Genomic DNA, 24,376 nt, shown 5'->3' with positions numbered 1-24,376 from the left:
TACTTTAGATCATATGTGTGAAACTCACAGCGCAGTTTCCAGCCTTTGATTCCAGATCACAGTGACAGAATATATCTGGAAAAGATTACATGACTATATATAATTTATATCTAAATGTGTGTGTAAGTGGAGCCTGACATCTTTAACAGGTGAGAGGTGAGCGCTGTTTATCCATCAGAGTAAATCTACCTGAACTTTCCCCTGGACAAAGTCAATCATAAACCTTGGCAGAATAGAGTTATATTAGAAAAAATGATATACTAATTAATATCTTCATAATGAAGAGTGAGAATGAGGCTTAAGTCCTGAGGTGTTTTTCTTTGACAAACTTAACTAAAGGTCTGCTTACTAGCATTTTTCAGAGGTTTCAGCAGCTTCTCGTTGTCTTCTTTAGTGGCTTCTAGACTTATGTGAAACTGCAGTTTCCAACATCAAGGATGAACTTTGTGCTCAATGAAACTTTATTTACTTGAAGTGTCAGTCAGGTTTTATTTTTATTTAAACTGGGTCACTTATTAGGGGATGCTCTTAATTTATTTTGCCTTATTAATTACTTTTTTCCCTCTTATTTACTGTCTTTGGGGGGAGTGGGCTGCCTTCCTGGTCCTGATGCCACCTGTACTCAGGTGTGGATGCACTGTGTGGTTCTGTGTTGAAAACAGCCCTAACCGGAGGAAATGGTGATAGTTTTCTCTGCGGTCACAGAGCTGGGTATCATCAGGTTGAAGGTGTTGTGTTGCTGGGGAAGACTGGAGTCCTGCCTCACCCTGAGCACCAAACTCACAGACAGCCCATCAGAAAAATCCCTACACGCGTCGCTAGGCAGATCTGCGCCTCGCTGGCCAATCAGATCACTCGAGTCGGGAACGGGCACAGGCAGCGGAGATAGACCGAGTGACAGCGTCTGAGTCCCGGGGAAGAGCATCACGGAGGCTCCGTGAAAAACACCCTGACACACAGTCAAGATGCCGAACAAAACCAAGAAGGAAAAGGTGAGTCAGCGGGTACATTACCACCACACGACCCGTTTTACGCGGTAATATAACCGGGTGGCCGTGAAGCGGTCGTTAATTCGGCCGGTTCAGACTTCAGGCGTTCTGTTTTACCGAGCAGCGGCGGGCTAACCTGCTAAGGCCCCGCTAGCAGAGGACGGCTAAGCTAGCCGCTAGCTGCGGAGTTGCTAGCCGCATTAAAAGTCTGTGTCCCCGGTTGTCGCCTCGGTGTCCGCCGCTCACGCGCTTTGTTCGGTTCAAACTCCGCATTAGCGACCGTGTCCAGCTGTTAGACTCTTGAGGCGGGGTGTCACCCGACCGGTAGCTAGCGGATGAAACGCTGCTGCCACCGGAGCTCCGGGGAGGAACCGCTGCCTGCTCCGTTAAATTATTCATTTGGAAGAAAACAGGCAGGGCTCGGTGTAAAAGTGTCTGTGCGGACTGTGACTCATCCAGGCATGAGAGGGAGCAGGGTACAGCTCCTGCAAAGGAAGCATCTGATGACCTGAGACAGAACAGGAACAAGTCCAGGTCCAGGTCCTGGTCCTGGTCCTGGTTCTGGTTCACTCAGGAACCTCTGCAGGATCAGGACTCTGTGTCAGGGTTTCTACTGGACCCTGATTCATTAAAAAAAGCCTGAGAAAGTTGTTTCGTTCACAAAAGTCTGGCTGCAGGTTTTAATCTCCAGTCTCAGACATTTAACCTGCTGCTGTTTTTAACTGTTTAATCCATTTTCTGCTGCTGATCTGGGACCAGGTCACATTCATTACATTAATTATATCATCAGGAAATATTGTGACAAACTGCTGAAAACACGTGATGTAATAATTGGAGGTTATATCCTCCCTGCTGCTTTTCTATCGTGTTATTACAGTCTGAGGTTTAAAAGGTCTTAAAAAGCACAAACGCTTCATTCTGAATATTTGATCATAACGAGAACATTTGTATTTAACAGTCGATTTTAGTTCATTAGAACAAACCACTTCTCTCTTTATGACAAACTGTAGCAGAGACGATCAGTTCATGAATCGATTAATTGGCAAATAACTGATTTAATTGTTTGAGTCATTTCTGAGGAGTCACAGATTTCATGTGTCGTCATGGTAACTGAATCTCTTTGAAGATGTCACCTTCAGCTCTGAGATGTTTAAATTAATCCCAGACATTATTGGTGGATTAATTGATCATGAGAACATTGATTATTTTACAAACCATCAGTTTTTAGTTTGATCGTCCTGGTTCTGAGTCCGACCAACATCCAAAATAAAAACCTGATGGACTCACCTCAGACTGAGGATTAAAAAGCAGGCAACTCCCCGGGGACCCCATGCCCCCAGCTCTACTCAATATTATGTCTGTGTACATTATTTGATTAATCAATAATTAGTTATAGATTTGTTCCACTGATCCTCCACCTCCTGGATCAGAATCTGGTTTTAGTTTGATCAAACTTTCGTCAGCTCATTTTATTCCATCACAGGAGCCTGCGAAGCAGCTACCAGCAGGTATTTTCTTTATCAGTACACCTGATGGATATTTTCTTCATTAATCGATTGATTGATCAGTGAATAAAATGTCAGAAAACGGTGAGAAATGCCTCATTGATCCCTGAAACTCAAATGAACAGATTCAGATTCTGTCTGAGCAACAGGCAAAAACACAGATGTCGAGTTCAGTCAGAAAAAAAAAGAGTAAATATTCTGAATATCTCTGAGTTTTTTATACAGTTGGTGGGAAAATAAATATTTACATACAAATCCTCCGACTGCAGGAAAATATAAAACACATTTAAAAACATCAGCGGGAAAGTCTGACAGATAAACCTTTAATCGACCAAAGGATTGATTAATTGGGAAAAAATCAGCAACCATGAAATTAGTGCTGCAACAATTGATCGATTGGTAATTGAATAATCGTTGGTTGGACAGTTGGTAAATCCTCCCACTGCAGGAAATTACAAAGACTTTTCCATTAATCAATTAATGGAGAAAATAATCAGCAGATTAGTATTATTTTTAGTTGCAGTGCTGCCTGAAATATCCACCAGTTTAAATATGGAAAAATAACAGCTGATTTATTTTTGTATTAGATGTTATTTCTGCTTTTATTTGTGTGTCAACAGGAAACGACCAAATCTGCCAAAAGCAGCACGAAGAACAGCAACAGCAGCGGCGGGAAAGATGCCGCCACAGAGAACTCAGACGAGGTGAGAGAGGAACACATGATGATCAGTGTCACATGTTCACACACACACACACACACACACACACACACACACACACACACACACACACAAAACACTGCAGGGCACAGCGAGACAGAGCTGCTGCTGTTCACACACTCACTCATAACACACACACTCTGAGTGGCCGGGACGTCCCGAGACTCAGCACAGAGTCCTCTATAACACACGCGCACGCACGCACACACACACACACACACACACACACACACACACACACACACACACACACTAGGTACTGGAAATAAAAGCTGTGGTTGAATGAACCTCATTATATAAGGTATAAAAAAAGGAAACCTTTTCAGAATAAATGTCACTGATAGAAACAGTTTAGTTTATAGTTAATAACTGGACGTATCACAGTCAAAGTCTCCTGTCAGTCACCTTTTATTTTACAGCTCTGTTGTTTCCTGAGAGCAGGAACACGCCGGCTGTGGAACGTCTTGGTTTTCATTCTGGCGTCCAGGTGAACAAGTCAGAGTGACACACTGCGTCTCTCGCCTTGCAGCAGAAACACACCTGTTGATGTCATAGTGACATCACACCAGCAACATCACATCAAACTGACTGAAACAGTGACTGATGTGAGATTAGAGTGTCTGTTCACTGGGTTCATGGTCCTGATGGGGGCAGTTCTGGTCCTGATGGGGGTAGTTCTGGTCCTGATGGGGGTAGTCCTGGTCCTGATGGGGGCAGTTCTGGTCCTGATGGGGGCAGTTCTGGTCCTGATGGGGGTAGTCCTGGTCCTGATTGGGGCAGTTCTGGTCCTGATGGGGGCAGTCCTGGTCCTGATTGGGGCAGTCCTGGTCCTGATGGGGGTAGTCCTGGTCCTGATTGGGGCAGTCCTGGTCCTGATGGGGGCAGTTCTGGTCCTGATTGGGGCAGTTCTGGTCCTGATGGGGGTAGTCCTGGTCCTGATGGGGGCAGTTCTGGTCCTGATGGGGGTAGTCCTGGTCCTGATGGGGTTAGTCCTGGTCGTGATGGGGGCAGTCCTGGTCCTGATTGGGGCAGTCCTGGTCCTGATGGGGGCAGTCCTGGTCCTGATTGGGGCAGTCCTGGTCCTGATGGGGGCAGTTCTGGTCCTGATGGGGGCGGTTTGTGTCAAACTGTGCTCTAATGTTCCACACACTGTTAATGAGGAGCAGGTGATCGGGTTCAGGTGTAGTTTACCTGCTGATGGAGCGTTACAGGTGGGGTCAAAGGTCACAGACCTGAAGTGAAGGACCAGGACCAGAACTCAGACCTGGACTGGACCACAGTGATGGACAGGTGTGATGCAGAGTTCGTGTTACCTGTTAGAGGGTTGTTTAGGTCAGTCAACAGACAGATGTTTGCAGATGTTTAGTTCTTATGAATTGAGTGACGACATGAGGCCTTTCTGCTGCTTACCTGTGTCATGTGACTGTCACAGCTCAGGTCTGTCTGCACCTGAGTCTGTGGTGGTGAACACGCAGCTCCCTCTCTCTCACTGAGCTGCTGCAGGGTTTTTAAATGACAGCAGCCAAACTGAAAATAGCTCTTATTGATAGATGTTCACCCTGCTGACCCCCCCCCCCCCCCCCCCCAACCCCCCGGGGTCCCTGTTCAATAGCTCACTGCTGTGGTTCAGTTCAGTTCAGTGGAGTCTGACTGAGAGCTGACCCTTGATGCTGATATCTGAGAGTTAATCATAAATTCAACTTAAACATTTTATTTGTTGCATAAAGAACGAAGGTGTTTGTTCATGTCACATTGAGGCTCAGGTGATTCACCTGCAGCTGTTTTTATCCTCTGTCAGTTTCTCACTTCTTCTGCTGTTCTCTGTTTTAAAGCTGCAGCTGATGATCATCTTCATTATTGATTTAAACGAGCAAATTAAAAACATCATCTCTGCTTTTTTTTAAGTATATTTTTATGCCTTTATTTGATAGCACAGTAGAGAGAGAGGAGATGGGGAGGCAGCGGGGGCCGACTGCAGCGAGGACTGTGGCCTCTACACATGGGGCGCCTGCTTAGACCACGACGCCCCCATCTCGGCTTTTTCAAGGATAAAATGAATAATGGATCAATTAAGAAAATAACCTGAATGTTGAATTCAAATCAGGAAATCATCACATTTATTTTGTTTATTTTCTGTTGATTGACCGATCGATTAATCTTTAAATAATTATCTGAGTCTGAGTTTCAGGCTGCTGACTCGTCAGGAGCTTCATGTTCCACACTAACCACAGTCACAGTGTTATAATGGAGGCTCAGTGTCTTTAACGCTCTAAATCAGATCTCCTGTCTGTTAGTGATCAGCTGATATGCTGTGTGTGTGTGTGTGTGTGTGTGTGTGTGTGTGTAGTACATCAGCTACAGCAGTAACACACAGCACAGCTGGTTAGACACAGTGAACATGTCAGACTCTCATTCATCATCTGGAAACATCTGACCTCAAACCTCCGAGAGCCGTGTTTTAGTTAGAACCAGACTGAAACTGCTCTGATAAAAGTTTCTATTTCTGTTTTCTCACTTTTCTTTGGCCAAATATAAAATAAACAGCTGATCATGAAGATGGAAACAATCCTGACAAACACTCCCAGGATGCATCACTGAGGGGAAGTTTAACAACACTCTCCTGTTCTAACTTTAAACCTGTGTGTGTGTGTGTGTGTGTGTGTGTGTGTGTGTGTGTGTGTGTGTGTGTGTGTGTGTGTGTGTGTGTGTGTGTGTGTGGTTTCAGTCCCAGCAGCAGCAGAGTGGCAGTAAGCGTCCCAGTAACAGCACCCCCCCTCCCACTCAGCTCAACAAGATCAAATACTCCGGAGGTCCTCAGCTGGTGAAGAAGGAGCGGCGCCAGAGCTCGTCCCGCTTCAGCCTGACCAAGAACAGGGAGCTGCAGAAGCTGCCTGCGCTCAAAGGTAATCTGAACCTGACCTAAACCCAACACTAATCTAAACCTGACTCAACACTAACATTAACCTAACCTAAACCATATCTAAACCTGGCTCAAACCTGATCTAAACCTGGCTCAAACCTGACCTGAACCTGACTCAAACCTGACATGAACCTGACATAAACCCAACACTAATTAAAACCTGACTCAAACCTGATCTAAACCTGACATAAACCTGACCTAAACCATATCTAAACCTGATCTAAACCTGACCTGAACCTAACCTAAACCATATCTAAACCTGACTCAAACCTGATCTAAACCTGGCTCAAACCTGACCTGAACCTGACTCAAACCTGACATGAACCATATCTAAACCTGATCTAAACCTGACCTGAACCTAACCTGAACCATATCTAAACCTGGCTCAAACCTGATCTAAACCTGACTCAAACCTGACATGAACCTGACTCAAACCTGACATGAACCCAACACTAATCTAAACCTGACTCAAACCTGATCTAAACCTGACATAAACCCAACACTAATCTAAACCTGACTCAACACTAACCTTAACCTAACCTAAACCATATCTAAACCTGACTCAAACCTGACATGAACCTGACACTAACCTAAACCTGACCCAGCCCCGCCCTCGGTCAAACAGACACACACCTGTAGCTCTTTATAGGAGGGAGATGGAGACAGAGCTGAAACCTGTTTTTTTAGAGTCCCGCCCTCACACCCTGTGCGATGTGATTGGCTGAGGGCTACATGCCCACTGCCCAAAGGTTCACACGCTGTATCTTTTAAGGATGTGGTCCATGAAGTCTGAAACATGAGACGATCTGGTCTTTAAATCCTCGGCTGCTGTTTTATTTGTGAGTCCGCCTCATTCGCTCTTGTGACTCATCGCTGGCGTGCAGTACATTTTAGGATGGTTAGGGCTGTGAAGGATCCACTCGTTGGCGCTGCCGTTGCCAGGGAAACGAAGGACGCATTTGAAGGAGCCTTAGAAACGGGACAGCCTTGTGACGCAGTCTGTGAATCTCACTCTCTGTACACTGTGTGTGTGTGTGTGTGTGTGTGTGTGTGTGTGTGTGTGTGAGTGTGTGTGTGTGTATGGACAGAGCTGGTTTCCATAGTGATATCAGTGTTTCAGGTGTGTGATCACAGCATGACTCAGCAGTCTGGAGGCCTGTAGGACCTGACTGTCCTCTCACAGTCTGAATAAAGACATATTTAAATATTGATTATTGATTATCGGAGTAGTTTAAAGTTCAGGAGGTTGTTCGATTCTCTGTCGTTTCTCAAACAGATTTTAAGGCTTTTATTGTCATTGTACGTTTTTTACATCATCAGCAACAAGAAACTGAAGAAGAGAGAAAATCATAACGAGATTCAGGATCATGACGAAGATGAATCCGTCAAATAATGTTAAAACGTGTGAAATCTGAATAAGACCTCACTTCAAAGGATTCAATCCAACCTCAACACCCCTCCCCCAACAATTCAGTCATTCATGTATTTATATTATTAATTATGATATTATATAAATGTGTTATTTACTTCATTTTTATTTATTCTACTTCCGTTTGTCCATTCTGGGCTCCTGTAGAAACTGTGATCAGGAAGCAGCTGTTTGTTCTGACTGGAGATCAGTGGATTACAGATGTGGACAACTGAATTGTTGCCATGGTGATGTTGCTTCTTATGATGTAATCAGATGCTTCCAGAAAGCAGAGACCTCTAAACACGTGGTGACGATGCAGATGAGTGTGAGTTCATCAGTGAGTGTTCAGTTTATTAGGAACACCTGCTCAAACTGATCTGATGAAGTTCAATCAGTCTCCATGTTAATCACTGCTCATCAAGTTCAGTTTCTTCCAGAGAAGAAGAGGAACAGAGGTTTGTTCAGAGAGGCCACCTGTCTTCTTCTGTGTTGTTGATTGACCCCCTCCCTCCCTCCCTCCTGTTGCCCCTCTCAGATGCCCCTCCGGTGGACCGCGAGGAGCTGTTTGTGCAGAAGCTGCGTCAGTGCTGCGTGCTGTTCGACTTCGTCAGCGACCCACTCAGCGACCTCAAGTACAAGGAGGTGAAGAGGGCGGGGCTCAACGAGATGGTCGAGTACATCACACACAACAGTGACGTGGTGACCGAGTCCATCTACCCCGAGGCCGTCATCATGGTGAGAGGAAACAAACCAGGACCACAGACTTTAAACCCTAACACGTCCTCACAAACATCAGACCGCAGCACCACACACACTCGGAGGCAGCAGCTTGTGTAGTAACATTTGTGTGTTTGTTCAGTTTTCAGTGAACTTGTTTCGGACTCTTCCTCCGTCCTCCAACCCGACCGGAGCCGAGTTTGATCCTGAGGAGGACGAACCGACGCTGGAGGCCGCCTGGCCTCACCTGCAGGTGACGTCACTCACAGTTATTCGTCTTTAACGTGTGTGTTTCCATGTCATCATGTGTTGTTGTTTTTCCAGACACCAACATGTTTTCTTGTGTTTGTTGTTTGTCTCCACAGCTGGTGTACGAGTTCTTCCTTCGCTTCCTGGAGTCTCCAGACTTCCAGCCAAACATCGCAAAAAAATATATCGACCAAAAGTTTGTACTGTCGGTAAGACCTCACCTGTGAAGCTTCACCAGGTAAAGATGTTGAGACGTTGTGATGAAATCTGACTCTGGGTTTAATGACTGTGTTAAAGCTGCTGGAGCTGTTCGACAGCGAGGACCCCAGAGAGAGAGACTTCCTCAAGACCATCCTGCACCGGATCTACGGCAAGTTCCTCGGCCTCCGAGCCTACATCCGCCGCCAGATCAACAACATCTTCTACAGGTCAGAACCTGGTCAGCACAGACACACGGAGACCCACAAACACCAGCTACAGTCACAAACACACCGAAAACTCCCAATACACAGAACCAGCAGAGCTCACAGCATCGTGGTCGTAGTCAGTCCCACATGGAGCTAAATGCAGGACAAACTGCAGGATGCACCTGAGATACTGGGCATGTAGTTGGGTGTCAAATCAATCACTTTTCATACAGGTTAGTGCAGCTCAAAGAGCTTCACAGACTGAGGAGCTAAAAGAAAAAGGACAAATCATGTAAGAAAGCTGAGAATGAGACACGTGTCCTGGACTGTGATTTAAAGAATCAGAAGTAAACAAACAACAAACACGGAGATCAAAGTCACCGACCGTCAGAAAAGGTCTGAATAAAACCAGAGTGAATAGATCGTGTTGGTCGTGATGAAATCCTGATAAAAGATAAAAGACCTTTGTCACTTAGATTCTCCGTCACAGTCCACATGAAGATTACCTTACACACACACACACACACACACACACACACACACACACACACACACTCACACACTCACACACACACACACACACACACACTCACACACACTCACACACACACACACACACACACACTCACACACACACTCACACACACACACACACACACACACACACACACTCACACACTCACACACACACACACACACACACACTCACACACACACTCACACACACACACACACACACTCACACACTCACACACACACACACTCACACACACACACACACACACACTCACACACTCACACACACACACACACACACTCACACACACACACTCACACACACACACTCACACACACACACTCACACACACTCACACACACACACACACACACACACACACCACACACACTCACACACACACACACACACACACACACACACACACACACACACACACTCACACACACACACACAACACACACACACACTCACACACACTCACACACTCACACACACACACACACACACTCACACACACTCACACACTCACACGCACACACGCACACACGCACACACACACTCACACACACACACACACACACACACTCACACACACACACACACACACACACTCACACACACACGTCACCTGGATAAAAACATCTGACTGGTTTTGTTGTTTTGCAGATTTATCTACGAGACAGAACATCATAACGGCATTGCTGAGCTGCTGGAGATACTGGGGAGGTAACACACACACACACACACGCACGCACACACACACACACACACACACACGCACGCACACACACACACGCACATGCACACACACACACACACGCACGCACATGCACACACACACACACACACACACTGTTTCATCTCTCTCTCTCTCTCTCAGTATAATCAACGGCTTCGCTTTACCACTGAAAGAAGAACACAAGATGTTTCTGATCCGAGTTCTTCTGCCGCTCCACAAAGTCAAGTCTCTGAGCGTCTACCACCCACAGGTCAGAGATCAGCCTGTCTGTGACATCACCTGTGACATCACCTGTGACATCACCTGTGACATCATCTGTGACATCATCTGTGAGTGGCAGCACAGTAGGTGTACAGTAACGGTCTCTGTGTCTGTATCCAGCTGGCGTACTGCGTGGTGCAGTTCCTGGAGAAGGACAGCAGTCTGACGGAGCCGGTGAGTCCGCTGCAGACTTCCTCCCTGTTTCCATGACAACGCTATAAAAACTGCTGCTGCTGATGATGACGGGCAGTGTTTTGTTTCCATAGTAACGCACAGAGGGTGGACACATTAACAGAAACACCTGAACAACACACTGATTTGATTTTTACGCATTTATAAACAGTTTTTTCATTTTCAAAATAAAAATCATATTTAAGATTCTTGGATTTTACAAAATAAAATCACCTTGTACAAACAGAAAATAGTAAAGAGCAGCTTTTAGTTTTCACACCTGACATGATGAAATACATGTGTTTATATGTTTTTAACTCTTTCAGGAAACTGAAAACACTGAAGTTTTACTGTGAAATAAAATGTAAAAAGTTTTAGGTTCTGGACTGAAGATATTTTCAAAATAAAGCGTTGAACAGTTTTTGTTTCTCAGTGAAAGTCCAAAGTTCAGTAAAGAGTAAAAACCTGGATCAGATCAGGATTTGATGTGACCCCCCTTTACCTTTAAACCAGCTGCAGTTCTCCTCGGTACACCTGAACACAGTTCCTCAGGTTCTGGACGGGTAGTTTGGAGAACCTGTCTCGGTTCTTCTGTCTCTTCATGTGATCTCATGTGACGCACGAATCGTTGGCTGCAGGAGGAGTTCAGGTGTTGTAGTTTGACTTCCTGTCTGTGTTGTGACCTTCGACCCCCACAGGTGATCATGGGTCTGCTGAAGTTCTGGCCGAAAACTCACAGTCCGAAGGAGGTGATGTTCCTGAACGAGCTGGAGGAGATCCTGGACGTCATCGAGCCGTCGGAGTTCGTCAAAGTCCAGGAGCCGCTCTTCAGACAGCTCGCCAAGTGTGTCTCCAGCCCACACTTCCAGGTACCTGAACCAGAACCTGAACCAGTATGTGAACATCAACCAGAACCAACAGCTGAGCCTAAACCATGAACTGAGCCAGAACCTGAAACAAAACCACAACTAATATCACTGATGCAGCTGAACTAGATAAAGATCTGAACCTGAACTTCAGCCTGAAAACAGAACCAGTATTATATAATCAGAACCCTAACCCAACAACCGAACCCAGAGCCGGAACCAGAACCAGAGCTACAGTCTAATACTGAACAAGAATTAGATCAGAATCTGAACCTGATTTACAATGACCTAACCCTAACCCTGAATGATAAACTGACCCGGAATCAGGTCCAAACCCACATCACAATCAAACAGGAACCACATCCTGAACCAAATCCTGAACCAGAACCAAATCCTTAAACTGAACCAGCTTCACATCCTGAACCACATCATGAAACAGAGCCACATCCACATCCAGAACCAGAACCAGAACCACATCCTGAACCAAATCTCTGATGATGGTGATGATGATGGTGATGATGTTAATGGTGATGAGGGTGATGATGGTGATGATGATGGTGATGATGATGAAGATGAGGGTGATGATGGTGATGGTGGTTATGATGATGGTGATGATGATGAAGATGAGGGTGATGATGGTGGTGATTGTGGTGACGATGGTGATGGTGGTGATGATGGTGATGGTGATGATGGTGATGATGATGGTGATGATGATGGTGATGATGATGAAGATGAGGGTGATGATGGTGGTGATTGTGGTGACGATGGTGATGGTGGTGATGATGGTGATGGTGATGGTGGTGATGATGATGGTGATGATGATGGTGATGGTGATGATGATGAAGATGAGGGTGATGATGGTGGTGATTGTGGTGACGATGGTGATGATGGTGATGGTGATGAGGGTGTTGATGGTGATGATGATGGTGATGATGATGGTGATGGTGATAATGATGGTGATAATGAGGGTGTTGATGGTGATGATGATGATGATGGTGATGATGGTGATAATGATGGTGATGGTGATGATGGTGATGATGATGGTGGTGATGATGGTGATGATGGTGATGGTGGTGATGATGATGATGACGATGATGATGGTGGTGAAGGTGATGATGATGGTGATGATGGTGATGGTGGTGATGATGATGATGACGATGATGATGGTGGTGAAGGTGATGATGATGGTGATGATGGTGATGGTTGTTATGATGGTGATGGTGATGATGGTGATTATGATGATGATGATGGTGATGATGGTGGTGGTGATGATGGTGGTCATGATGATGGTGATGATGATGGTGATGATGGTGATGATGATGATGATGATGGTGATGGTGATGATGATGGTGATGATGAAGGTGTTGTACTTGCAGGTGGCAGAGAGAGCTCTTTATTACTGGAACAACGAATACATCATGAGTCTGATCAGTGATAATGCCGCCAAGATCCTCCCCATCATGTTTCCCGCCCTCTACAAGAACTCCAAGAGCCACTGGAACAAGTAACACACACACACACACACACATACACACACACACACACACACACACACACACACACACACACACACACACACTCACACACACACACACTGTTAAATAAGACCTGCGAATGTGTTTTTGTAAATGTAAGTGTAGTGACAGACTGCTGACCTGTGTGTGTGTGTGTGTGTGTGTGTGTGTGTGTGATGTAATGAATCCCTGCTTTCAGAGCAGCAGCTGTGGGTGGAAACATCAATACTGATCAATAGAGGATCAATACTCCCCTCAATAGCCCGTTTGCTGCTCTGACTCTCACACACTGTGTTACAGACACCAGAGCCAGGCTAGCTGTTTCCATCTGTTTACAGTCTTTATGCTAAGCTAAGCTAACAGGTCATGACATTTAACACTCAGAGAGAGGGAGAATACAAATGTTTTCATTACTGAACCACCTGTGACCCTCATGATGATGTCATGATGATGTCATCACTCACCTGAACATAGTCCTACAGTTGCCTCTCAGTCATGAAGTGAAAGTTCAGGAACATGAATGGACCAGTTAATACAGTTCAGATATTTGACTTCAGGCTGAGGTGATCTGAACCCCCCCCTCTTCTTCCTCCTCTTCCTCCTCTTCTTCCTCCTCTTCCTCCTCTTCTTCCTCTTCTTCCTCCTCTTCTTCCTCCTCCTCCTCCTCAGGACGATCCACGGTCTGATCTACAACGCTCTGAAGCTCTTCATGGAGATGAACCAGAAACTGTTTGATGACTGCACACAGCAGTACAAGGCTGAGAAGCAGAAGTAAAACACAACACACACACACACACACACACACACACACACACACACAATAACACACTGTTGCCGGTCGTCGTCTCAAACCCAAAGTGTTTGTAGGTTTTCTGACAGTCGGAGGCCCAGAGGGTCGAAACATAACAACATTACACTAAACACAGTTATTGTGTTGAATGTCTGCAGAAATAAATAAATGAACAAACAAACAAACAAACAAAGGAGATATATATAATATATATATATATGTGTGTGTGTGTGTATATATAAGTTCTACAAGGTTTTTCTGTTTCCTGCAGAGAGAAATACAAACTGAAGGAGAGAGAGGAGATCTGGCACAAGATAGAGGAGCTGGCAAGACAGAACCCACAGGTACACTGCTCACCTGTCTCCTCACCTGTCTCCTCACCTCCTTATCTCCTCATCTCCTCCTCTATATCCTCATCTGTCTCCTAACTTCATCCTTTCTAATTAACTGTGTGTGTCCTTTACCTTCAGAGTAATAAGCTCCACCCTCTTCGCCCTGGACTCCACCCACAGGATGAGGTCAGATCTCTTTCAGTTCTATAATTAATCAATCAACCATGGTTCATAATTGTGTTAGTTTAGATTGTATGTTGTCATAGTAACTGGATTTTAATTAGTGTTTTTTATTTTTTTATTGTTGTATGCTGTTCTGACTGTTTATGCTTCTGTGTGTGTGTGTGTGTATGTGTGTGTTTGTGTGTGTGTGTGTGTACAGTACATGTTGTACAGTGACAGCTCTGTGGCCGTGTACTCGATGGAAACAGAGACTCCGACAGCTGAAGACATTCAGCTGCTGAAGAAGACTGTGGAGACTGAGGCTTCACAGGTACACACACACACACACACACACACACACACACACACACACACACACACAGCTGTTTGACTCTGGTCTCTGGTTTCAGGGTCTGAAGGACCTGAAGAAGGACAAGGTCCTGATGAGGAGGAAGTCGGAGCTGCCGCAGGACGTCTACACCATCAAAGCTCTGGAGGCTCACAAGAGAGCCGAGGAGTACCTGACAGCCAATCAGGAGGCTCTCTGACCGGGGGGAGCCGCCCCTTCTGAACCCCCCCCCTCCTGTGCGTCTCTCTAGGGAGGAAGTTCAAGCTGTCGTGGAGAAACTGGTCAGGGGTCGGCTCAGGGCGGAGCTGACGCTGCGTTCAAAGAAAAAAAGAAAAAAGAGAAGCCTCTCATCTCTGCCCCCGTTGGCCGACAACAAGTAGGACACTCTGTAGAAGCTCGTCCGTCCACATGGTGTTTGACGTGTCAGCGGTCCCGTGTGATGATGTCATCAGCTTCCTGTTGCACCTTCATCTCCGCTTCACACACCTGCTGCTGTTTGTTGAAACTGTGCCACGCTGTTAACGAGCGGTAGACCTGAACGCATCAGGTCCCCGAATGCATCACCAACAGGCCTTTTCCACAGCGGGAACGAGACCGCCTGGAGCTTCAGGTTCCGGTTCTGGCAAGTTAAGACAAGTCTACATTTAAAGACACGTCTCCTCAGTGACAGTCTCCGTCCAGACTAAACCGTTCCAAACCAGACTAGTCCAGTCCAACCTTTTCAATCCAGACCAGACCAACCAGTCCAAACCATTTCAATCCAGACCAGACCAGTCTCCAGATAAAAGAGAATCAGTTGCATTTATCACAATGGAAACACAAAGCAGAACCAAGAACCTGAACCTCACCGGTTCTCCAGGTTCTCCTGGTTCTCCAGGTGACGTGAGGCTCCAGGTTGAAGCTCGTTAAAAAGTTCCTGAAGTTGAAAACCGCTCCAACACTTCACTTCTGTCCCGCGACACCTGAACGCAGCACAGATGAGTTCACTGACTCTCTCAGTTCTCCGACAGCAGCTTCACTCCAGAGCCCCGCCCCCTTCCACCTGACCCGACCAATCACCTGTCAGCCTGTATCTGAGGGGGACTCCAGACTGAAGCAGCTTTAGACAGACGATGATGAAGATGAAGATGATGATGATGATGATGATGACGATGACGACGACGACGAGACACAGTGAATGTAGACGTCCAATCAGCATCCTGTAAATCCAGAGGAACCTGAAAAGTTTGATTCCAACATGATTTTGTTTTGATGTTTCTGGTTTGTTTGTTTTATTTTGAAGTGGGCGTGACCGTGACGCCTCGTCAGCGAGTTTCAACCAATGAGAGACGGCGTTTGCACGAGGACTCGTTTCCTTTCCGCACCGGTTCAGTGTTGTTTCATCCCTCGTCCACTCAGAGCACTTAACGAGAAAAACCTGGTCTGAATGTTTCATTAGACATGTAGCCGTCACTCGTCAGGTCAGAGGTCAAACATAGACTCCTCCTCCACCAGAGACACATTCAGGGGTTATAGGAAATTATGCAACTGAAGAAGAAGCTCAGATGTGAGCTGCTCCGGGTGTTTCCGTGTGAATCCTCACATCAGTGTTTGTTGAAGAAACCGTCAAATAAATTGATTCCATTTATGAATCCACATTGACAACCTCATGCCCCTCCCCCACGGGTTTGTTGTTACAGTCCGAGACCTTTGTCCTGATGTTTCTCTCTCTGAGCCGCGTCGATCTACGATACAATTAAATCTGTAAATGAAGGTCAAATTTAAATCAGACCGAACAAAACCGAGTCGCTGCAACACGACAAACAAACAAACAGACAAAGAAACAGACAAAGAAACAAATAAACAAAGACACATTCCCGCTGTATCTCTGCTGTTTACCTCACGACAGAAGATAAAGTAATTGCTGACATCTGTCTGAAGAGTTTTGTGTTGAACGTCTTGAAAATCGTTTAATTCAGCTCCGTCAACTAAAGACCGAAAGTAGGTCTTAGGCTCCGCCCACACCGCTACGTTTTCATTTCAAAACTCACTTCTGCTACGTTTCCTTCTCCCATCCACACGACTCTGGAAACTCTGCTGGACCAGTTTTATTTTGAAAACTCTGGGGTGGTGTTTTATTTTGAAAACTCTGGGGTGGTGTTGTATTTTGAAAACTCTGGGGTTGTGTTTTATTCTGAAACTATGGGGATGTGTTTTATTTTGAAAACTCTGGGGTTGTGTTGTAGTCTGGACAGAAAGTGAGACCTTTGTAAACGATGAGGTCACACCCACGCTCTCTCCTGATTGGCTGTCATCAGCCTGGACTACCAGTGGTGAATACAACATGATGATGAATGACAGTGTTACTGACCTTGTTGTCTTTGCAGCTGCTGTTCACTTACATTCTCTGTTTTAATGCTACAGCTGTCTTTGCTGGAGACAATCTACTTCCTGTTTACAGCGGCTCGCACATGCTCAGTGTAGGTGGATAGTCGTGTTTTCAGGTGTGTTAGTCTGGACAGAGATCATTTTAAAATGAAAACGTAGCGGTCTGGACGCAGCTTTATACCCGTCAGACATTCCAGCTCCGTCTTCTTCGGTGTCTTGACGGTTCACACTGTAAATGTACACCACACCTGTTTCCTGTCCGTCCTGAGAAGAGGTCCCTCCTCTGCTGCGCAGGTTGTTAAATGATGAGTTCAATTACTCTGTTGATAATGTTTCATCTCTGGTCGTGGAGTCGTTGTGTTCAGTTTAAAGTGAAGCTGCTGACAGTTTAGCTCCGCCCACACCTTCACTGAAACACCTAAGGTGACGTAGAGCTGTTCGTCTTCTGAACCAGACCTGATGAAAATTTATCATGATTTAAGCATTTAAACATTCACAGGCCTAATAATCACAGGAAGTCATAGGAAATTCTGATTTAAACAAACACAAGTCTGAGATTTCATCCCGCCAAAATAAAAGTAGAAGAAAAACACGAGCTGATAAACATGATTGTTTTTAGAGTTGGGTTCAGTATCGAGTCTCTCAGAGCTAAAGAGAAGAGTGAATGTTTTTAATGGTGAATTTTTTAACTTAAATCAGACGTTACTGATGAATGTACGTGAAGGTTTAGAGCTGCACTTTGAAAGACTCAGATTCCCATGATCCTCTGCTGTCAGTTCTGTTTACAAAACGTCCGGTCTGTATTTCAGCTGCAAGTGTTAAACGCTGCGTCGCTTTTTATAAAAGAGAAACTACAGAGAAGAAGAGACTCAAGTCACATTTCATTTTGCTTCCGGCTCCGAGTTAAAGTGACTCATCTTGTGGCGGGAAACGTGTTAACGTGCTGCGACATTTTAAAACGCAAACAGTTCGTGTCACAGATTCAGCTTCTTCATTAACTGGAAAAATGCAGCTAAATGTCGTTAAAGTGAATTTTTACTGATTAAATTGTCACTAACCTTCAGTTTATTTCTGATTAATAACAATATTTGGCGTTTACGTTTATTTTCCCGGAGTGCTGAACATGAGAAAGGCATCATGGGAGTTATCTGACATTTCACGTGACTAAATCGACTCTGACGAGCTTCAAGACGACAAACAAACTACAAACTTTTGTTTTGATAAAATTCAGTCTGATGTCTCGTCGCCACCGTGTCCTGAACACATTTCTGTGACATGAACAGATCGCCAGTTCACGTGGCAATGAGCTGGTTAATCAATAATATTAATGATATAAATTCAATAAATCAGAAGCTCAATCGGCCTCGACTTTCATCTTCTGTTCCGCTTTGTATCAACTGAAGCTTTGATTCCTGTTTCCTGTCTGACCTCGCCGCGTTTCTGTTCTCGAGGCGCCTCAGCAATATTCTTTATGTTCTGTAAAAAAAAAAAAAAAAAGGAAGTAAGAACGGCGGCTCGTGCACGGTGGCTTGTGCACGGCGGCTTGTGCACGGTGGCTTGTGCACGGCGGCTCGTGCACGGCGGCGCTGCGACTAAGTGCGCTCAAACAATCCTGTCGAAGTGGTGGAGAGGTGACGGTTCTGCCTGCAGTTATTGTTGTACTGTATATTCTCATGTATATTGACTCATGGCCACACCTCCTCCCTCAGGCCACGCCCCCTGCTCTATGATTGTTTATTTTTATTGTTACACTCTCATCAGCTGTTTTCTTTTTTTCATACTTTCATACTGTCCTTAAGAGATCGGCTGTCAATCAAAATCAGTGACCATTCCAGGTGGTGAAACAGCCCCGCCCCTCTTTCTCTCCCTCGCCGCTGGACAAAATGGCCGCCACAGCTCTCGAGTTAGAAGAGGCTAACTTTACGTTTTACAACCTGAGAACAGACAGAAGTGAAACAGAAGCTGAGTGATGATGATCAGCTGATCAGCAGCTGTTTGTTTACACTCTTCGTCCAGCAGGGGGCAGATCAGGTGTCGTTACCTGGTGACACCAGAACGTCAGCTGACACTCAGCTGATATTTACTTTTAACACTGTTTCCTGTGTTAGAGAAACAAACCACGGCCTCCATGTCTATTTTTTGTTATTCCACGCCGGCGACAGTCTCAGAGCGGCCATTTTGTTTTGAGGTGGTCTGTCTGTCCGTCTCATTCTCATGGACACGACGTCTCAGAAACACCTTGAAGGAACTTCTTCACATTTGGCACAAACATTCACCTGGACTCAAGGATGAACTGATTAGATTTTGGTGGCTAAAGGTTTAAAGGTCAAAGGTCACAGTGTCCTCACAAAAAACTTTCTGTCACGCACACGTTTCATATTTTCTACGACACTGGATAAAGAGGATGTAACCTGGAACGAGTCTGAGTGGCGGAGGGATACGACCACGAGGAGGTGACTCTAGTTTACTCTCAGCTCTGATCTGCCCCCTGCTGGACAAATCCTTAAACGGCACACAGTACATAAACAAACAGGAAGTGCTGCTCACCTTAAAGTAGAATCCACCAAACCTCATGAACCTTTAAAGACACGGTTTCTGATTTGTTACAGGGAGCAGTAACTCCTCCCCTCCCCCTCCACAAATCAAACTTGTGGATCTGGGCGGAGCTGAAACCGAAGCTTCATTATCTCGAGAAAACGGGATAAAAAAATATTTGCGAGTACGATCTTTCTCGGCTTCCGTAGAAACTAAATAAAGAGGGACGCAGAGTTTTTTTTGGTCCAGCGGCGAAAGATGAAACATAAAATAACGTGATGGCGATCTCTCTCTCTCTCTCGCTCTCGTCTCAAGTCCCGACACTTAAACTGAACCTTGCTGCTTCCTGTCATCCTGTACATACGTTGTACTTTAATTAGTTAGAAGCATTACATAGTATGAAAGTCTGATTTTGTACAGATGTTCATGTATGTACAGAAGAAAATAAAAGAAATAAAGTGGACATGTTTGACAATCAGTTTCTGTTTTACACCAACAGTCATTAAACACACACACACACACACACACACACACACACACGATCAGATCAATTCATGTACAATCAAAACACTGAGAAAAAAACAATTAAAAATAAGTTGAACATCATTAAAAGGCTTCAAAAGTAAAATGTGACTTTATCCTAAAAAATAATCAACATTTTACACTGAAAATCAAACAGGAAGTTTCCTTCACACCCACAGAAGGAGACGACGGTGGCTGCAATTAGAGCTGCAACTGATCATCATCATCTGCAGATTATTTTCTCTATTAATTGATTAATAATTTGGTTTATAAACAGAAATAATATAATGTATAATAATATATAAACAATATCACAACTGACACTCAGATATTTTTAGTTTAAAGCTTCACAACTTAAGAAAAAACTGAATTTTTGTCATTTTTATTTGAAAAATTACAAAAATCAATGGAATGACATTTGCAGCTCTAATTAAAGTTATTTTTACACTGTTTTCTCAACATCACCAGTTAATTATCTTTGTGTAACTGGTTTTCTCCCGATTTTCCCAGAGGTTGATTCAGGCAACAAGTGAACTCACCTGTGCTGTTGGACGACAGGTGAGCAGCAGCTTTAAACAAAAATAATAAAAAACTCACGTCTGTTTCTGTCACGTTCCCTGAATCTGAAAATCCAGAAAACTTCTGCTTCTCTCTCGTAATGAAAAACGTTCAGAGCAGCTTTAACTTTTTAAACTCATGATCTGAAGAAACAGGATGAAAAAATAAAAGCAGCCACCAGGTGTCGCCCTCCGTCTGTTCACACCTGCTGACGCTTTAATAAACAACAACCACAGAGGAAACGACCAGTGGACAGAAGCCGAGTGTGAGTTCAGTAACATTAAAGGATGTGAAGGTGGAGCTGATCGATTATCAGCCGATCATTTAGATGATTGATCAAGTTTGACTCAGTACAGGTGTGTTTCAGACATTATTCCCTCAGCGTCGTCTGTCAGGACTGAACCCACTTCCTGCTTTAATCCAATCTCACCTCACATTTTAACTGAACCTCCAAACGCTCTGAGCTCAAATCCTCCGTCGAGTTTCTGAGAATGTTTTTAAGGCTGATTCACATTTTCTATATTTTCTAAACTTTAACTGTTTAAGGCAAAAACATGAAGATTAAAGTGAAGGGAGTTTAGTTTGATGAAGACGTAGATCTGCTGATGTTCTTCTATGTTTCTATCCACAGTAACTGAATCTGATTTCTTCAATGAAATGAGGAAATGATCAGAATCATTAGTTACAGCCTTGATCGAGTTCAATCAATTATTATTTATATTTCAACATTAAGGTCTGTGACCTGTTAACATTTTTTTTAAAAGTCTGTTTGACCTGAGAAAAATGTTCTTAATTTATTTTATAAAACCTTTATCTGCCAATTATTTCCTTTATTAATCGATTATTGATCTGGTTTGGTCCGAGCAACAGAAAAAACCTAAAGAGAAACTGAAAATACATTTTGTCACTTTTGCTTTAAAAAAAAAATGTAAACAATGAATTGATTATTAGAACAGTTGCTGATATATTTTCTTCCAATTGATTAATTAATGAATCGACTGATCGTTTCCAAACGATTCTGAACCTATAAATGAATTTGATCCTAAAGTTTCTCTGAAGAATTCAGATTCCTGGTTTTGACTGTCACAGATTAATTTCCTCCAGTGGAGAAACATTGATCCTTCAGTTATTTATTGATGAAAAACTGGAATCAGTGTGAGACATAAGCTCCTCCCCCAGGACACTGAGTTAAGACTAAAATAAACTGGAGTTTGATCTCGACATGAAACTGAACTCTGAGTTAAAGGTTCAGGATTTGAATCTGAGACAAAAGTAGAAATAAAAAAATTAAAAACTAAAATTAAAAAGTCAGCAGCTTCTTCAGGTTCAGATTGAATCTTAAAGTTTTAATGTCACTGAAGTGAAACTGATGTTTGTGATTCACTGGTTCAGTCCGACAGAACGACTTATCACCTTCCTCCTGTCATTTCCCGGCCCTCTGTCAGTGTCCCTGAAGTGGCAGTGGTGCATTCAGGGTCCGTTGATGTTGTTCCTGCGGTTGATGCGCAGGGCGCCAGCGCTCTGCCGGCTCTGCAGCGTGTGCTGGACCATGTCCTTCCACTGGTCGTCGGAGATCTCTTGGGCCCACGCCGGCACGCCGAGAGACGGCAACGCCACGGCCGCCATCGTCCGCTTCACCAGCTCCACGTGGTCTGAGGACAGGAAGTGATGTCATGATGAACCAAGTACTTTTTCACAACAACAGTTTTCTGTTTTTATTTTCACATTTTATTTTGTAGAGTTTTAAAAAAGTCAAAGGTCTGAGAGATGTGGTTGAAAGCTCTGAAAAAAAGATAGTAAGTGAACCTTGAGTTACTGTGTATTTATACTTATTATATAAGATATGACCGATGATTATTTAATGAATTAATCAGTTGTAGAAACAGAAACAGGCCGGAAGCCTGTGAAGGACACGTGGACGACTCACCTGCGTCCATGGGGATGGAGGCGCGGCTCCTCAGGGCCGCCGCCCCCTCAGGGTCCTCCTCCTCATCACTGTCAGGGGGAGGAGCTTCAGGAAGGTGGAGGCCCATCACCTGGAGGAGAGAGACAGGTGAGACTGCTGCAGCGGCCAATCAGAACGCAGCTACGGTTTAGAGTCACTCAGAGACAGTGACATCATCGTGTCTCCTGTTTGTTCCCTGAGTGATGCGTTTAAGAAAATCAGCCGTCAGAGACTCAACGTCATCTCTGTCCAGACCTGTTAGTCACCTGTTGACGGGCAGATCTTACCTCTATCCTCTGCTGCACCTGCTGCAGTTGCTCGGCGTGTGATGGTGCTTCCTCCTCCTCCTGCTGCCCCCCCCTGTCCTCCTCCTCCTCCTCCTCCTCCTCTTCCCCCTCCTCCTCCGGGGGCTCGCTGGCGTTCAGACCGTCAGGATCTTGGTTCAGAGGTTGGTAATAATATCCTCCACTGTTCTCCTCCTCCTCTCCATCCAGCTCCATCTCTCCCCCCTCCTCCTCTTCCTCCTCCCCCTCCTCGTCCTCACCCCCTCCCTCCCCACCATTCCACACGGCCCCCACCGGCAGCAGCGCTCCGTCGGCCGGACGCTCGTCCTCTCCCAGCTCGTCCTCGGAGCTCGGTAAGACTCTCTCCGGTCCCATCGCAGAGCTCCACACTTCCATCCACAGACACACAGAGACCCTGAGGGGGGGCAGATACTCACACTTTAATACCTGTCCGTCCTGTTCTGCCCCCTACAGGCAGAGAGCAGCTACTACAGATCACAACAGATGAAAATAGTTCTACGGTTTGATTTTCTTTTTTTTTTATTTGACCTAAAAGACTAGTCAGTGTGAGTATTGATCAGGGATGAACAGTTAAAATCAATCAGTATTGATTTCTCCTCATTATCTGATCATATTCAGTAGAAATAAACAGACAGAATGATTAAAAACATTTTATATAAAATTTTGACTTTTTTATTTCAACAAATGAGACTTTAATATTATTGACACTTACATTATTATATTGTATTTATTATTAATAATAATGATAATGATAATAATAATAATAAATTACATTCTATTTAAATATTTTATTGTTACCAGAGCTGAGAATGTGTCAGTAAATGTAATTAAAGATCTGAGGATAGCTGCAGTCATTAGTCAATAATCAATTAATAGATCGACAGAAAATTGATAATGAAATTCTTTTCAAATTAAAAGAGGTTCTTGTTCCCGGCCCTCTGGTGTCTCTGATCTTCTCTGTCTCTGGTTTCTGCCTCAGAAACTGAATCTCTTTGGATTCTGGACCGAACGAGACGTTTGAAGAATCGAACGTGAACCGAATAAATGATCAATCGATCGAGAAAATACCTGTCAGATTAATAAATCATGAAATGAATAGTTAGTTAGCTCTGGTCTGCAGAGGAAACACTTGACACTTTAACTTAAGGTTTATTGTCTTCAGATCCTCCATCATCGCCCCTCCCCCAGTCCGGCTCAGTCTGACCCACCTGTCCAGCCTGTGTGATAAACCGGGCGGACTGAGGGACAGGTAGATGACGGTGATGGAGAATACCTGGAGCGGCTAACGGCTAGCAGCTAACAGATGCTCTCTGTCTGTTTCCTGTTTCATTCGCGGACTCGTTTGTTTTTCCGCTGATTTAAATTCTCTCTTCTCGTTGTTTTAACACACCGTCTCCAGGTGAGGCGTTCAAGGACTCACCTGTCTGTCTGTCTGTCTGTCTGTCTGCTCCGAGCTTCAGGTGTTAGCGGTTAGCCGCTGCTAGCTGCAGCTGCTGATCAGACGCGTCCGGGTACGTCACGAC

At 44.7% G+C, this 24,376-nt stretch overlaps 2 protein-coding genes across 2 annotated transcripts; one reads left to right on the top strand and one right to left on the bottom strand.

Annotated features, from left to right (window-relative positions):
* Positions 1-197: 197 nt before the first annotated feature.
* On the top strand, positions 198-19,986 carry ppp2r5d (protein phosphatase 2, regulatory subunit B', delta). Its single transcript, XM_056395086.1, has 17 exons — positions 198-992; positions 3,115-3,198; positions 5,939-6,116; positions 8,080-8,279; positions 8,404-8,514; positions 8,627-8,719; positions 8,808-8,938; positions 10,104-10,163; positions 10,318-10,426; positions 10,558-10,611; positions 11,307-11,477; positions 12,851-12,978; positions 13,658-13,759; positions 14,050-14,122; positions 14,249-14,296; positions 14,493-14,603; positions 14,683-19,986. Exons 1-17 carry the CDS (start codon positions 966-968, stop codon positions 14,818-14,820), a joined length of 1,818 nt encoding a protein of 605 aa, XP_056251061.1. The 5' UTR covers positions 198-965; the 3' UTR covers positions 14,821-19,986.
* Positions 19,876-24,376, bottom strand: mea1 (male-enhanced antigen 1). Its single transcript, XM_056395087.1, has 4 exons — positions 24,274-24,376; positions 22,836-23,247; positions 22,531-22,639; positions 19,876-22,255 (listed from the first exon to the last, which is right to left on the bottom strand). Exons 2-4 carry the CDS (start codon positions 23,226-23,228, stop codon positions 22,074-22,076), a joined length of 684 nt encoding a protein of 227 aa, XP_056251062.1. The 5' UTR covers positions 23,229-23,247; positions 24,274-24,376; the 3' UTR covers positions 19,876-22,073.

The sequence above is a fragment of the Seriola aureovittata genome, chromosome 14 (genome assembly GCF_021018895.1).
Source record: "Seriola aureovittata isolate HTS-2021-v1 ecotype China chromosome 14, ASM2101889v1, whole genome shotgun sequence".
Classification (NCBI taxonomy): domain Eukaryota; kingdom Metazoa; phylum Chordata; class Actinopteri; order Carangiformes; family Carangidae; genus Seriola; species Seriola aureovittata.
Note: the sequence above shows the minus strand (reverse complement) of the source record. Positions and strands in the feature narration are given on the sequence as shown.